Genomic DNA, 16,808 nt, shown 5'->3' on the forward strand with positions numbered 1-16,808 from the left:
GGAGCAGATCTGGAGGGATCATGGATGTAGAGTGTTTAATGAAGGTACTGTCATCACCTCGCTCTCATGCGTTCACTCAGGTTTTTTGACGGTGGTGTGGTGGGTCGTCTCTTATCCTAGAGATCCCTCATGTCTGTGTTACCTTCTGGTTCTCCCTTTTAGTTACGCTTCCATAGCGAGTTTTTCCTTGCCACAGTCACCACCGGCTTGCTCATCAGGGACAAAGGTACACCTATAAAAAAACATTTTATTCAATTTTATTATCACATTATCTGTGTGAAGCTGTTTTGAGACAATTTTCATTGTTAAAAGCGCTATACAAATAAAAATGAATTAAATTGATTAAGGAAAAAGAGGTTGGTGAAACATAATAGGGTTAAGCAGAGTGATGAGAAAAGTAGGCAGGAGTACAAGGATATGCGGCCGCAGGTAGAGGGACTTGGCAAAAGCTAAGGAAAAGGCATATGAGGAGCTGTCTGAGAAGTTGGACATTTAGGAAGGAGAAAAGGATTTGTACCGATTGGCCAGGCAGCGCGACCGAGCTGGGAAGGATGTGCTGCAAGTTAGAGCAATAAAGGATGGAGATGGAAATGTGTTGACTAGTGAGGAGAGTGTGTTGAGAAGATGGAGGGAGTATTTTGATCAGCTGATAAATGAGGAAATGAGAGAGAGAGAAGGTTGGATGATGTGGAGTTGGTGAAGCAGGAGGTGGATAGGATTAGTAAGGAGGAAGCAAGAGCTATTAAGGGGATGAGAAGTGGAAAGTCGGTAGGACCAGATGACATACCGGTAAAAGCATGGAGATGTTTAGGAGACATGGCAGTTGAGTTTTTGACCAGATTGTTTAACAAGATTTTGGAAGGTGAGAGGATGCCTGAGGAATGGAGAAGGAGTGTGCTGTACCAATTTTTAAGAATAAGGGAGATGTGCAAAACTGCAGTAACTACAGAGGAATTAAGTTGATCAGTCACACCATGAAGTTATGGGAAAGAGTAGTGGAAGCCAGGCTGAGGGAAGAGGTCTGAGGATCTATGAGCAACAGCGCATGTAGGATGTTTTGGGGACAAAGTGAGAGAGGCCAGATTAAGATGGTTTCAACATGTGCAGAGGAGGGACATGGGGTATATCGGTAGGAGAATGCTGAGGATAGAGTCACCAGGAAGGAGGAAAGGAGGAAGGGTAAAAAGAAGGTTAATGGATGTGGTAAAGGAAGACATGCAGGTAGTTGGTGTGAAAGAGGCAGATGTAGAGGACAGGGGGGTATGGATACGGATGATCCACTGTGGCGACCCCTAATGGGAGCAGCCCAAAGAAGAAGAAGAAAAAGAAGAAGAAATATCGTAAACGTAATCAGTCAACAGACAAAACTCTTTAACTGTCACTTTTTTATAAGTTTTTATTTGTGTGTTGTCTTAGTTTGCAAATCACATTAAATATGATTTTGTAAATGTAATAATTTGTTGAATAATAATTGAATTATTAATGGCTAGAAAGTTGACTAATCGATTTTCTAATAGTCTAGAAGGTTTAATATAGCTATAATGCAGCGCTATATACAAATGTAACACTAATACAAACTTTTCTTTTACAATGTTTTTTTTGTTCTTACTGTCCTTGCTGTACAATTTAATTTTAAAAGGTTCTGCTGCCATCTCAAATGAGTGCTTTGTTCCTAGAGCCTTTGGGAGAAAGTTCTGCAGAACTAAAACAATGCCATGATGTAACAAGATATTTGAAGTTGTTTAACACAAAAATTTGCTTCTGATGTGCAAAATTCATCGCTACATTAAAATGTGTTGTTCCACTATCACAATGTTAATTATTTTAATTTGTTAAGGGCTTTTATGCAACAAATGGGATGCAACATTCCAAGGTGGTCCTGTGATTCACTGCCTTACCCAAAACAACAAGATGGCACATCCTGTGGTGTCTTAGCTTTGAAAGTAAATAATTTCAAATAGATAATTTATGTAATTGCCCTGAAATGTCAGTGTCCTAAAATATAATCTCAGGAAACACAATTGAGTTGCTAATTATGGTGTTTTATTTTACTTTAGAACAAAATTACTTCTTTTATTATTTTCTTTTTTTAGTTTTTTTTAGCCAGTTGTTTTCCTCAACGCACCAAAATGAGTGAAAGAATGGAGAAGATCAATAGCTGTCACTCTTCTCCAAAACAGCGGTATATTTAATGTACAGTATCAGTCATAACATTACTGTTTTTAATGTTTAGAAAAGAAGACTCTTATGCTCATCAAACCTGCATTTATTTTTTTTATCAAAAATGCAAAAAAATCTATATTGTAAATTATTATTAGAATCTGGAATAATGTTTTTCTGTTTTTAATATATTGTAAAATAAAATAAAACTTCTATGATGCAAGGTGAATTTTCGTCAGCTGTTACTCCAATCTTCAGTGTCAGACAATCCTTCAGAATTCATTCTAATATTTTGATTTATTTTTTTCAAATTTGGAAACAGTTGTGTGTGTGTGGTGCTATTAACCTGTTTGGACTTTTTAATTAATCAACCACTCTGGTTGTTGTTGGTTATATTTCTCATCTACTATTGTATTCACTTTACTCAGCGTTCTCATGAGTATGTTCCCTGACAAACTGTTTTCAACACTGATGAATAAATCAGCATATTTGAATGATTGTTGAAGGATCATGTAATACTGAAGACTCTAGTAATGGCTGATGAATATTCACCTTTGCATTGCAGAAATAAGTTAATATTTACATATATTAAAACAGAAAACTATTTTATTTGTTAATATTTACCAATATATATTTTTATTTTGTATTTTTTATCAAATAGCATTAAAATGTAAGCAAGAGAAAAGAAGATGCTCACATTGATGTGTACTGCCAAACATGCGGCTTGTTTGAAAAGCCTGTAGTTGGAGATTAGTCATTGTTTCAGGGATGACTATAACAGTTTCCTGTCCATTTATTCTTATTTTTATCCCCTCAACACACCACACTGTACATTGTACACTGTACATTCAAAGTCCAATTTGACATAAACCCCTGTTGTCATAACAGTTGTCATAATTACTCAATCATATGACATATTGGGTAATTAGTTAGCTGCATGATTGTTCAGGTGTACATGTGTTCTTATTAACACAGACAGTGAGTTCAGAGAAAAGAGTCAAAATGCTTGTCTAATTCTTGCTTGAACTGATTTGACAGTATTTTGCTGTGCCAGGTTGTTCAGTTGTGAAATTGTTTGGGGGCACAGCTTGCTTGGTCTGTATGTAATTAGTGACCGGGAGACTCATGAATACAGAGTACTTCAGGTTTCTTTAATCAAAGCAGCATCTTTGTCTTGTTTTCCTTTTAAAAGCTGCCGGTCCATAAACTAAATCTGGCTCCATTGTTCACCAAAAATAGTTATTGAAGCCATAATCACATACACCTACCAATTGTTGAACACTTTGCATGTAAACACTTAGTGACTGTATCCTGTCTGTCTCTATGCATCTCCCCTACTCCACCCTTCAGTTGACAGGGAATTCCACATCAGACCTAATATTTTTGGGGGGTGATGGACCTTTTCCATTTACAATAGTGGTATGGTACTGATATGGAAGTGTGAGTGTTGCTTGTTAAAGTATATCAGCCAAATAGCTCCCACCATTGGGTCTTCAGTCATTTGAAGTAAAATTGCAATTATTTTAGATTTTCAGATTGAGATTTGGTGCAGATTAGAACAAACAGTTATTCCTGTAATTTTCCCTATGAAGGTGTTTTCCCGTTCCCTGCTTAATTTGAGCATAACGAAAGCCGCCCCTTAGCTATGGGTGTAATGCGCAGCACAGGAAATCTGGTGGGCTGAAACGACGTGTGGATACTCTCGTGCGTCTTCATTTAGGTGGGTGGGCCTGCTTAAAGACTGGCCTATTTTTGTAGACGTGAGCAAATGCATGTAGGGAATTAAAGGGAGTGTTGTTTCTGCTACATAGGAAATGGCCATCAGGCAAGTCCAAAACAAATATAAAGAGTGGCAGAGAAGCAGTACAGTAGTCGAAGAGGACATCTGGACTTAGTGGAGATCCTCCTTGAAGCTGGTGAAACTCAGTTTAATCATTGTAGGTGAGCCAGCACTTCTACTCATCATTGGCATGTTAAATTATTTGCTAAAATTCAAACATGTTTTGTTAATATAGGGCTATAAATTTTATTAAACAGTCACAATACTAATTTATGTTAATTTTACACAAGATATTAAATCTGCACTGTAGTTTTATGAGCAGTTATATAATATATACATAATGTGCCATAAATAAATAAAAAAATAGATTGCAAATACATTTTTTATAAATTCAAATAATCTTTTAAAACATTTAAAATGTAAGTTTTCCTTTTGATGTAACAGAAGTCGATTAATACGAATGTGAATAAAGAACCAAAAACAAACAAAATAAAAGTAGCCTCTCTGGTACCAAATTATTTTCCATGTAATTAGGACGGAAGTCTGATAAAATGTGTCCTTAATTATAATGGGAGGTAACATAATCTGAATGCTCCAGAGACTGGAAAACACTTGGGAGGCCTTACAGTTTAACTTGCCAAAGAAACATTCTACTACTTGACCAATTTTTACTCCACCACACGCAAGTAATATTGTTACTTGACTAGTAAGCATTTGTTATGAGAATGGTTTAAAAAGAAGGACTTTATAGGATGTTCCTGCATTAAGATTTAAATATTCGATAAACAGAATATTTTTTTCCTTCAGAGTGAGAGATCATGGCCTTCCTGCTGATTTTTATCACCCTGCTACATGTGTTCATTCTTGGAATTCTATTCATTGCCACCCTTGGAGAGGTAGGCAAATAAATAAATAAATGCTTTGGTCAAAATTAATGTGTATATGTGAGGCATTATTTCTGCAATCAATGTGTAAATCAATTAAATATATAAAATAAGAAATAATTCGTCACATACACCTTGTGATAAGTCTCCACATTTTATAAAAGTCCATATTATAAGCCCATATAGAGTAAATTTGTAAATTGTAAATTTTTGTAAATTGTAATTTTATGTTCCTTAACCACTGGTAACTATTTTGTCTGTGTTCTTCGACTTGACTCAGTCCTGGTGGGTGTGGAATAGTACTGAAAGATCAGACCTCTGGTACAATTGCAGATTAGACAATGGAACCCAGACGTGGCTTTGTATGTCATCAAAAGAGACAGGTAAAGTCCCCTGCACTCCTTGCATATATATATATATATATATATATATATATATATATATATATATATATATATATATATATATATATATACACACACACACACATACATAGATTTCAGTGAAAATGTTTCTTTATTCTCTCTTTCAGAGTGGCTCCAAGCTATCCAGGTTCTGATGGTTGTGTCTGCGGTCTTCTGCTGCATCTCATTCCTAGTTTTTCTAGGTCAGCTTTTTATCCTGTCAAAAGGAGGCCTCTTTTACCTTACAGGAGTCTGTCAAGCATTTGCAGGTAAAATATTTCTTTAGAAGTTATTTAATGGCTTATAAATGTAAATTACAAAAGTAATAGTAAAAGTTACATTCAAAAAGCTCTTTATTATTAATAGCTGTACACTTTTCCATTCACGGAATTATGTAATAGCCAGTCTTGTGGCAGCAGTGCATTGCATAAAATGATGCACATACAGGTGTAACAAACTCACTGGTTCCGCTCTGACCGAAAAAGAGACAGACAAAAGTTTACCAAGCAGAGCTTTCTTTATTTACATTCATTTTTACCCCGGCACTTTCCAATCCAGTACTCACGCCGGGGCGTTCGGCGACCCTTCCACTTTTCTCTCTGCTTGGTGTCTCCCCCTTCCTTGTTGGCATCGCCAGACTGCAACAGAGCGCCCTGATTAATCTCATGATCCAAACCCAGTCTCACGGCATTTCGTGATATAGTCACGAAATTTAATCTATTGACTCGTGTTTATGGACACGAATTTTCCTCTTTTTTCGTGTCATTCAGCACGAATTTCCATCTAATGTATTTACAATGATACAATGTATTTTTCATGCTTTCGCCACATTTTCTTTTCTTCCACTGGACGCCACAGACGCTGTATTGTTTTTTGTTTTTTGCATCATCTGCAGGTGTTGCTCACCGCTCGTTCTTTTCGTCTCCGCCCCCCACCCGCTCACTGCTGTCACAACAGGCTATTAGCCTCAAATACATTTTTCATCAACCTTCAGATTGTGGGGAAAAATCTGTTCTGGGGAAATTCTCCTGAGTTTACTCAGAATGGTGCAAAAAATAAATAAATCCAATAAATGTTAATTATGCTAAAAGAAATGTCTTGTAGATTAGAAACGTGGTGAGAATGGTTCAAGCTGAAAGAACGGCTACTAAGATAGTACTACTACTACTACTAAGATAGTACTACTACTACTACTACTACTACTACTACTACTAAGATCTTAAAATTAGGTAAATACAACATCAGATTAAAATGTCATTAGTTTTTTTTTTTTTACATAAATTAAACTAAACTGAGATTGGGTCATACAACATGAAATTGATTCTAAGTACACCATTAAATATATAGCAAAATGAATCAAAAACAACATAAATAATGTGTCGCAATAGTCGAGTCGAAGTCCAGACCTAATCCGAAATAAAAATACTATCGCTGGACCTTAATTTAATTCAATTAAATACATTTTTATTTGTATAGCGCTTTTAACAATGAGCATTGTCTCAAAGCAGCTTTACACGGATAATGAGCTGAACCTTAAGAGCTGGGAAGGCCTGCAAACCTCAATGAACTAAAGCAACATTGTAAAAATGAGTGAAACAAAATTCCTTTACAATGATGGGAGAAACTAATGAAGTCATATAGAAACTATTACTTAAAATTATTGCTTGTCCTACAAGATATTGCACATAACATACTTAATTTTTCATATATGTTTTCTCCATTTTGGTTTGGTTTGTAAATATAAATAGGGACATAGTTTATTTACCTAATTATAAGATCTGATAAGGCCCAGATGATTTTTATTACGCCCTTTTTATTAGGCGTAAAACCGCAGAATTCAAAAAGGCCAAAACTTTAATATTTACACGACTAATTATTTGCTTATATTATGTACATGATCTCAGCATGTCTAAGCCCATTACTGAAGATGCTTTTCTACTTTCACAAAATGTTTCATTACATTTCATTAATCAGTGACAAAATCCAATCTAAGAATTTTTTTAATGGGCTCCTGAGTTGTGGACCAGAAAAGCTTTTTTCCTTTTGCTGACCATCATCTGTCAATCACATCAACAAGAGCCAATCATATGCATCAGTGAGTGCATAAAGGCACTTTTTTGCTTCTCATAGCTGGTGTGGAATCAAAGGTTGTGAATGTATAATCTAATATTATAATAATGTGATTCATCTTACATCAAATGCACGCCTGTTCTTATTTTTAATTTTAAAATAGTTTGGACTTTACAGGACGTATACTGAAAATGCTAGCACATTTTTTTTAATAATTGCAAGTTACATAAATACAGTCAACACAAAATGTCCTTAATGAAATCTTGGCTCTGTAATGATTTCCCTTTACTTTTCCCTTACAGGTCTTACAACCTTCAGTGCAGTACTCATCTACACGTTACACAACAAAGAAATCCTTCAGAGCTCTAAAAAGTTGAGCTCAGGACACTATGGTCACTGCTTTATTTTGGCATGGGTGTGTGTGCCTTTGCTAATGTGGAGTGGAATCATGTACATTTATTTGCGCAAACGGGAGTAGCATCATGGTTTCCTCCTGATCGTGTTCAATATAAAACAGTCACAGTATGATGTCTATATAATTTGTCTATATTACTTTTATATTGTAACAAACATACATGCTTTATTTTGCAGAATATTATGCTGTAGGAAGATGTCTAAACTATACACATTATACCTATACAAGGATAAAGTGTATATACCTGTATGCACACACAAAAGTATTTTTTTTAATAAAGCCTGATTAAAACACATTTGAAGCAGTCATGTCCGTGCTTCAGAAAATTATCTTAGAAAGAACTCAAACCCAAATATAGTAGAATCCAATTTTCACAAAAACATGATTATGTGATAAGGAATTATATATATATGTATTTATTTATTTTTTGGTCTCTCCAAATTTTCTTGTTTGTTGCTGGGATGTTTCTACACCTTCATAGGTGTCTTAGTGTGGATTAGTTTAGGCACATAATTCTCTATAGAGCGCAAATGACAATGAATATTAGACTACAAACCAAGCCATGAGGTCAAAGGAACTGCCTGCAGATCCTGGGAAGGAGAGGTGTAAGAGAGGTGACCAAGAACCTAATGGTCACTCTGACTGAGCTCTGGCTAGACGAAAGGCTCTCTTCTGTGCAAAACTCGTGGAAGCTGACTTAAAGTTTGCAACAAAAAAAAACACCAAACCAAGATTTAACTATTTGCCCTCAATTCTAAATTTTATGTCTGGAAGAAACCAGGCAACATTCATTATTATTCACATGAAGCATGCTGGTGGCAGCCTGTGAGGGTGTTTTTCTGGAGAAGGGGCTTGGCAACTAGTCAGGGTTGAGGGAAAGCTGAATGGAGCCAGGTACAAAGGTGTCCTTATAAAAACCTGTTCCACAGTGCTCAGGACCTCAATCTGTACTGATGTTCACCTTCCAACTTAAAAAAAACACTAATCACACAGTTAAGACAACACAAAAGTGGTTTAGCCACAACCACTTATACTTTGTGAATGTCCTATAGTGGCCCAGCCAGAGCCCCGATTTCAATCATATTGGACCTGAAAATGGCTGTCACCAATGTTCCCCATCCAACTGGACCCATCTTGAAGGATTTGCCAGAAGAATGGAAGAAAACCCACCAATGCAGATGTACAATGCCTTTTGCATCATACCCAAAAAGACTCAATGCTGTAATTGCACCCCAGCAAAATTTCTAGTGTTGTTGCAAAAGGTCTGTTCTTATTTAAGTGATATATTTTCTTATATTTTCTTTTTTTAATACATTCCCAGACATTTCTAAAATTCTGTTACCACTGTCATAAAAGGGTACTGATCATAAATTAATCAATAAAAAAAATCAATTTGAACAATTGTAATCAGGCTGCAACAGCTGTTGGAATACTTTCTGAAGGCACAGTATATAATTTACCGTACTGTTGGCAGTTCTGAGATGTGTCTCATGATGAAGATATAAACCGCTCTATGTTAATAGCTTTCATCACACTGCACTAGAAGCGTGAATCTTTTGCAGGCTCAGGACTAATTGCGTGTTCTTATTTGTACATCAAAAGGTAGCGAGAATGTATATTATTCCACATGATTAAACACAGCCCTGTATAAAACCAGTAAAAATGATGAAAAGGCTCTCTCCAATGGTAGACAGAGACTTTAATCGCAGAATTACTACACCTCCACTCAACCACGCAGCGTCTCCAGTTCTACAAGTGGCTGCATAGAATACAGTATAGCTGCCGAGTGTTTAGCAGCAGAGCAAGTGATCCACACTCAACCAGCTATTTTCTTATCTTACTAGAATATAATCAGGCAACAAAATTAATAAGGTGCAGTTGTCAATTCAGAATAAATCACTTTAGTGTAAACAACCATCAGGGTTCTTACTGAAGGAAATAAAAAATAGCAATAGACTTTTTTTTCACCTTTTTATATTTCGATTGTGTGCAATTAAACTGAAGTCAATTGGAGTTGGTGTTGTAAGGCTAAAGGCATTATGAGTTTAATGAGAGTAGCGATTACGCAGAAAGACAGATTGCATTAAGAAAAGATAACGAAGAGGTAAAAGTAGTACAGTAGAACTGCTTACAATTTTTAAGGTAAAATATTGATGTCAAAACTATTGAGAAAGCTCTTTTATTGTTAATTCGGATGTGTTTTTCTTAGTATGATTAATTGTTAAATTTCATTGGGAAAATTGCCCTCTTTTCTCTTTACATTAAAGCATTTCACAAAATAATTATTTCTTTTTTTATTTCCCCCCAGCTTCTTTATGTCATATCCAAAAGTTACACACCGTCACATAACTGCAAAAGAAGAAAAATGTCACTAAAGAAAAAAATAATAATGTCCAAGTCCATGTGTGCCCTGTTGAGTAGGAAACACAGAGTGCTGTGATAAAACATAGCCACTAGAAGGCACTATCACTTTAGCTGCTGCACAATGACTGCGTTCAGCAGGTTGGCCTCCTTCAGTGTCTGATTCTCATCTGTCAGCTCCTTGTTCGGGAAAGTCGTCATGAGGACAAACTCCGCTGCAGCCATCGCTGGCCGAGCATTCACCACAAACTGGCGTATGTCCGAGACCCTTGAGGGGAAAATAAATGGTAAATAAAGGTGTTATAATAATGGCTTTGGCTGGTCCCGATTATTTTTTAAGTGTCAGCAACGAGACTATATTAATAGGGAGATCTATATTAATATATTCAGTCTAAGGAATTTTTTTTTCTATAATTAAAAACTAATTCACTTGTATAGTGGACACTTCACACCAGGGGTCACCAACCTTTTTGAAACTGAGAGCTACTTCTTGGGTACCGATTAATGTGAAGGGCTACCAGTTTTACACACAGTTTTCAGTTTGATCTGAAATAAGATTTGCTCAATTTACATTTTATTATATGTTATTATTAATAATTAATGATATTCATCTATGTGAAGACAATTATCATATTAATAATTTTTCACAATAGTTATTAACAATAATTTAAAGTAGGAAACAGCTATTTTTAGCTGTTGGTGACCACGTTGGTGACCCCTGCTCTACACAATCCAAGAGCAATAAGAAAAATACGTAAAGTAAACTTTTATAAAAGTGTGAAAACAGACATTAACACTGAAGCTATCTGTAAGAACAAGTAACATTTAGGTTAGTCATTCAATTTTTTTTTCCATGGGAGAGACAGAGGAAATGGTGTTTTCCACTTTCTCAAACATAATTTTTTATTTTTTATTTTAAATAGGCTCACGTGTTCCTTAGCAAAAAAAAGTGTTCCGTTTCTGGAAGTGGACTATGAAACGCATTTAGTGTTTTTGCTTCTTATAGTTGGTGTGGAATCCAAGTTTGTGAATGTATAATCTATACCTATTATCTATATCTATAGCTTTGTCTCGTGTTTTTCTTTTTTGCTTTTCTTTACACCATAGCCAATGAGGAAGATTTTTGGAACATAATTCTGACTACTGGCTGGATACTAAGTCTGGTTTCAGTTATTAAGGCTGCATGTTTTGTACCTGTGGGTGTGGTTAAACTTCTGAACCAGTCGTCCTCCATCAGCCAGTCTAATCTGGATGTTGGTGATGGGCTGCGACTCGTCCACACCGACAGATGCACAGGCCTGGGCCTCGCTCGCAATTTGATGTGCTCGTTCCATTCTTGGGACAGATACCAACTCAGGAGTGGCACTGCGAGAGAGATTTAAAAAGAAGTATAAATACAGAAAATACCTGAAATATTTTATGTAACTATTATCCAAAAAAAGTTAAGCTGCAAAACTGGTAAAAAGTTATAAACTGTTCGAAAAGACACACTACAATACAGAATTTCTTTAGAACATTTTGTGCTCTGAGATCCCTTCTAATCTTTAAAACTTTTGAACTTAAAGTGAAATCACTTAGACAGCATGCTCACCTCCCTAGTTTCTGTCCTTCCCCAGCAAAAGCCTTGAATGTAGGCTTGGGTTTGGTAAAGTCTTCATCCCGATGGTCCTCCATATCCAGATTCACCTGCCCACCACGAGAGCGCTGCCTCAGCTCCAGAGGAATCTCCCTGACACACAAAAAATTTACATGATGTTAGTGGGCTTGACCTGTGGATACAGTGATTTAAGAAGTAATCCCAAACTCACCCCCTGCGGATGGACTCCAGGAAGAGGGCATTTCCAGGATCGCTGTAGTTTCTGAGCTCTCCGCCATCAAGGCTGAATCCTGTTTTCCACAGCTTCAGCACCACATGTACCTGTCAATAAAGAGTTGATCAAGGAGAATACATCACTCTGCCCGAATTACATCTACACACAAGCTCAGTAGTTTGTTGTCTCACATCTTGTGTGCTGCTAGCGGATCTCCTCTCTCCAGTCACATAGGCAGACTCTTCTTCTGGTGCTGCACCCAGACGATAACCACCTCCTACAAACGCCTGCAGAGAAGGCACAAAATTACAACCCACAATCAGGCAGTACACAAAGATGACTGAATCAAAACTAAAGATTCAATACAAATCAATGATTCAAACATCTCTTTTTTATGTGCTGTATTTTAAAACCTGGAAAAGGAAATTAGTTAGAAATTGGAAAGTTACATTCCATGTATACATTCACAATACGTTGTTGGCTTCTCTTAACATCCCTATTGAGGAATGTTTTTAGGTTCAAGCTTAAATTATGCACAGTAAATTAAATTTCTTTGAATTCACTTCCTGTTGCAGGAAATCAACAAACAGTGTAGCAAATTAGCAATTTTTCTGATAGATACAAAAAATTTATCTATCAGTGATGGTAAACAGCAGCTTTTCTAGATCATTGCAGGTTCAATCAAATACGTTACTGGAACTACTGTTACTATGGGTTTTTATCATAATGGTTTTGAGACAAATTTTGCAAGTTCGTGAACAGCACCAAACTAATTTACATACTAAAGAGAATTTATACATTGATTCGTTTTTCCCCTCTTTTCTCCCAACATCCTGTGTAAGGCCGAGTGTTCACTTTTTCTAAGTACTAGCTGAGTACTAGTTCTAGCTAAGGTTTTTTCAAAAACCTTTGTTCACTTCAACAGTGTTTCGGGCTGCAGGGCTGTGGACTTGTTCTCCCTGTTTGCGCTGCTTTTCACAGTATTTTTTTAGGCGCTTCCTTGATGGGTAAATAATTTTGCCATGTTTCCTCGACATGCCAATCTCACATTTGCATTCTTTTACAAACAGCCTTATTTTACGCCGTCTACACCAGCAGTTCCATGTTCGGAAACGCTTAACATTATAAGCTATGCGGTGGTATTGCAAAGCAAAACGAGAAGGATGTATAAGCTAAGGAACTGCTTATTCTTGGTTAATGTCGGTTTGTGTGTTTGACAGAGAGATTTAAATGATGAAACAATTTATTGCTTATGATGTTAAGAAATATACTACTGTTTGCTGTCACTTGCTTAGTATTAACATGCCCGATATACATCGATATAATACCTTAGCCTTGCTAGATTCCCCAGATCCTTTGCCTGCTTTTTCGACTGGAACAGCACCATGCTCCTTAGCACCCTTAAACAAGTCCTCAACCACCTCATTTGTGCTCTTTTTCTTGGGTGGACCAACGATTTGCTGACCACTTCGCTCTGAACCACCAGCAAAGAACCTATGGGAAAAAAAGGTCAGCATAATGTACATGTGGTTAAAAAGTGCAGCACCTGACTTTTATTGAGTAACAATTAAACCATAGATCTGTTTTGAGAAAAGCATATGGAATTATTAGCCATAAAACTATGTAAATGTCTATTTCTGGACTTTAGATTAATATCAGCACACACTTGTTTACATGTTGGGTACTGACCTTTGGCCTTCTTCTTCACTGTCCTCTTCATCTTCATGCAAGTCTCTGAAGGAAGTTACTCGGTGTTCACTAAACAAGTGGATGAATAAAAGAAGCGTTTGCTTATACAAAAACAATCAAAACTAATAAAAAGGTATGATCAAGAAACAAAATAAATGACCAGTGGCACTCGGTGGGGGCTGGGTAGGGAAGCCGAACAACCAAAAATGAAGAACAAGTGGAAACAGGGATGTTTGTATTAACTTTTTGAATACTGGCTGAACTCTTTATATGTATTTAGTGATAATTGTCATCAGATGCAACATGCTTTGTGACAGGAGTGGAGAAGTTTAGAGGTAAAACTAAACTACTGAATCCCCATCTCACACAAACAATTTTGTGCAGAAGCCATCACAGCATGGTTTAAATTTATATCAGGTAGGACTTCTTAAAATCTTGAGTCGGGTTTTTATTGATAACATTTAGAACATATGTCTCTCTGACTAACCTATACCCAAGAAGAAACCTTCACTGATGTGCGATATCAATGGACACTTATCGGCAAGTTGCCACCCTTAAACAAGGCCTTTAACCCTCTGTGCTCCAGGGGCGCCGATTCATGGCAGACCTTGTGCTCTGACCTCAGCTTCCGAGCATGCTGGGATATGCAAAGAACAAATTTCACTGTGCTGTGGTAGAGCAGGGGTGCACACACTTTTTCAGCATGTGAGCTACAAAATGATCTACCTACTATAAAAATGCACAAATAAATATCTATTTTTTTTTCAATGTCATGCGATCTACCCACACAACCCTTTGCAATCGATGATAAGAATAAAACAGTGTGTATGTGTATATATATATATATATATATATATATATATATATATATATATATATATATATATATATATATATAAAAGTCTTTTTTTTTACTAGATTATTCCACTACCCAATACATCGATCGCGGTCTGCCGGTCGATTGCAAAGGTAGTGTGGGTAGATCGCATGACATAAAAAAAAAAAAAGAGATATTTATTTATGCATTTTTATAGTAGGTAGATAGTTTTGACTTGGTCATTTTATAAGTAGCTCGCATGCTGAAAGTGTGTGCACCCCTGCTCTACCTCATGTGGACTGACATATAATGTATACTGATATATAAAAGACAGCCTCCCTAAAAGTCTTACCCACACGCTTATATTCAAGTATCTGCTGCTCCATTACCTTGATGCTGTAGATCGAGGGCCCGGACCACTTTCTGGCTGAGGAATGGTAATAATATCATCATCTGCTCCATCCTCAAAGAAACTAGCAAGGGCAAGCTGAGGAGACATGAACCATAGATACATTAGTGCTGCGTGAAGGCAGTGTGGATGAATGTGACATCAGCAATACAACAGCAATTCACATCCCATCATTTAACAGCACAGCTGAGTACAAATCGCAAGCGCAGCGGTTTTTTTTCTCGGTTGTATCTTCAGTATTGTAAGACCTATTCTAATCTAACGCATTATTGCTGCACGGTCAGCGAATGCTCTGTGCGACACTGCTGTAGCTAAATAACTAGCAATCTGTAGTTAATGTAGTTATCTACACAACTTCGACAAGTCATGAGAGTATTTCATTCCTCGTGCCTGTAGGGCTCATTATAACACAAAAATGGCCAGGTTCTGGGTGTTTCCCATCAACAGTGACTTGCACAATTCACTAGCCGGTTAGTTAGCTTCAGCTAAATAATTAGCCAAATACTGAGCGTGCCAGCTTTAAGTGTTAGTTCGTGATTTACAGTCAGATACAATGCATGCAAAGTAACTTCAAGCCTGCTTCACCTGTAAATCCCAACCAGCTGACTCGAGGAAAAACCGGGCTCTTTCTTCCTCAACACCGGTCACTGCAACAAATTCCCTCACCGATTCATCCCGCGACGCCATTTTGGTGTATGAAACTGCAGCTCGGTCCGACTGATCGACCGGAAACAATGAACTGAAAACGTAAGTTCCGAAGTTTAGATAGAAAATAAACGTGCCAGGGTGGCTGTAATAGTAAATAAAGAAATTAATCGTTAATTTATATTTAGAAATCTAATATATATATATATATATATATATATATATATATATATATATATATATATATATATATATATATATATATATATAATTATATTTCTTTTACAAATAAAACGAGATCAAAAGGTTTGGGTTCAATCATGTGGGATTTCACTCTGGATCCCACAGCCCCCAGTACGTTTTATATAATGATCATTATTTAAATGTCTGATACAGGACATGTATGAGGATAGTGTGACAGCAGTGAAGTGTGCAGTAGGAACGGCAGACTGGTTTAAGGTGGAGGTGATTTGTGATTTGTGGTGAGAGTAGGGAGCAGGTTGAGAAGAGCCTGGAGAGGTGGAGGTATGTCCTGGAGAAAAGGGGAATGAAAGTGATTAGGAGTAAGACATGAGTACATGTGTCTGAATGAGAGGGAAGGCAGTGAAGAGGTGTGGTTGCAGGGAGCAGTGGTGGAGAAGGTGGAGGAGTTTAGGTACCTTGGATCAACAGTGCAAAGTAATGGAGAGTGTGTTAGCGAAGTGAAGAAAAGCATGCAGGCAGGGAGGAGAAGAGTGGCAGAAAGGATTTGTAATAGAAGGGTATCTCTAAGAGTGAAATGGAAAGTTTATAGGACTGTGGTGAGACCTGCTATAATGTATGGTTTAGAGACAGTGGCATTGACTAAAAGACAGGAGGTGGAGCTGGAGGTAGCAGAGTTGAAGATGCTGAGATTTTAAGTGGGACTGACGAGGATGGACAGGATTGGAAATTAGTTTATTAGAGGGACAGCGCATGTAGGACGTTTATTATATATATATATATATATACACACGTTTATATATATATATACACAAGATACTACTAACACGTCTTATATACTATATATATATATATATATATATATATATATATATATATATATATATATATATATATATAAGACGTGTTAGTAGTGGAATTGTGTAATATACAAAATACACGTTTTTTGTTCTTTAAATTTTAGGTTTCCCTAAATATTACTGGAATAACGTGTAGTTGCAGTACGCGGGTATACCACTAGATGTCGGTGTAAGCTCAAAATAAAGGCGGACATGCTACAGAACTCTGGTTGATGTAGAAAGAAATTACCCTTATAGTCAATGCTGGTGACCACTACTTTTACACAAGAGCTTATTATCTTTATAAGAAAATAAAGTGCATC

General features: G+C 36.6%; 2 protein-coding genes across 4 annotated transcripts; one reads left to right on the forward strand and one right to left on the reverse strand.

Annotated features, from left to right (window-relative positions):
- The first annotated feature begins 204 nt into the window (after positions 1–204).
- emp3b (epithelial membrane protein 3b) lies at positions 205–8,008 on the forward strand. 3 transcript variants are annotated; one of them, XM_046869455.1, is made up of 6 exons: positions 205–226; positions 3,972–4,101; positions 4,748–4,836; positions 5,105–5,207; positions 5,357–5,497; positions 7,601–8,008. In XM_046869455.1, the coding sequence occupies exons 3-6, from the start codon at positions 4,759–4,761 to the stop codon at positions 7,774–7,776; spliced, it is 498 nt and encodes a 165-aa protein (XP_046725411.1). In that variant the 5' UTR covers positions 205–226; positions 3,972–4,101; positions 4,748–4,758; the 3' UTR covers positions 7,777–8,008. The 3 variants fall into 3 exon arrangements, with proteins under 3 accessions (XP_046725411.1, XP_046725413.1, XP_046725412.1); XM_046869457.1 differs by lacking the exon at positions 205–226 and having other exon boundaries at positions 3,944–4,097; XM_046869456.1 differs by lacking the exon at positions 205–226 and having other exon boundaries at positions 3,945–4,101.
- Positions 8,009–9,992: 1,984 nt separating this feature from the next.
- Positions 9,993–15,539, reverse strand: nsfl1c (NSFL1 (p97) cofactor (p47)). The gene is made up of 9 exons (XM_046869454.1): positions 15,386–15,539; positions 14,781–14,878; positions 13,575–13,643; positions 13,214–13,379; positions 12,077–12,172; positions 11,883–11,992; positions 11,666–11,803; positions 11,269–11,439; positions 9,993–10,342 (listed from the first exon to the last, which is right to left on the reverse strand). The coding sequence occupies exons 1-9, from the start codon at positions 15,485–15,487 to the stop codon at positions 10,180–10,182; spliced, it is 1,113 nt and encodes a 370-aa protein (XP_046725410.1). The 5' UTR covers positions 15,488–15,539; the 3' UTR covers positions 9,993–10,179.
- Positions 15,540–16,808: the final 1,269 nt, after the last annotated feature.

Source organism: Silurus meridionalis, chromosome 16 (assembly GCF_014805685.1).
Source record: "Silurus meridionalis isolate SWU-2019-XX chromosome 16, ASM1480568v1, whole genome shotgun sequence".
Classification (NCBI taxonomy): domain Eukaryota; kingdom Metazoa; phylum Chordata; class Actinopteri; order Siluriformes; family Siluridae; genus Silurus; species Silurus meridionalis.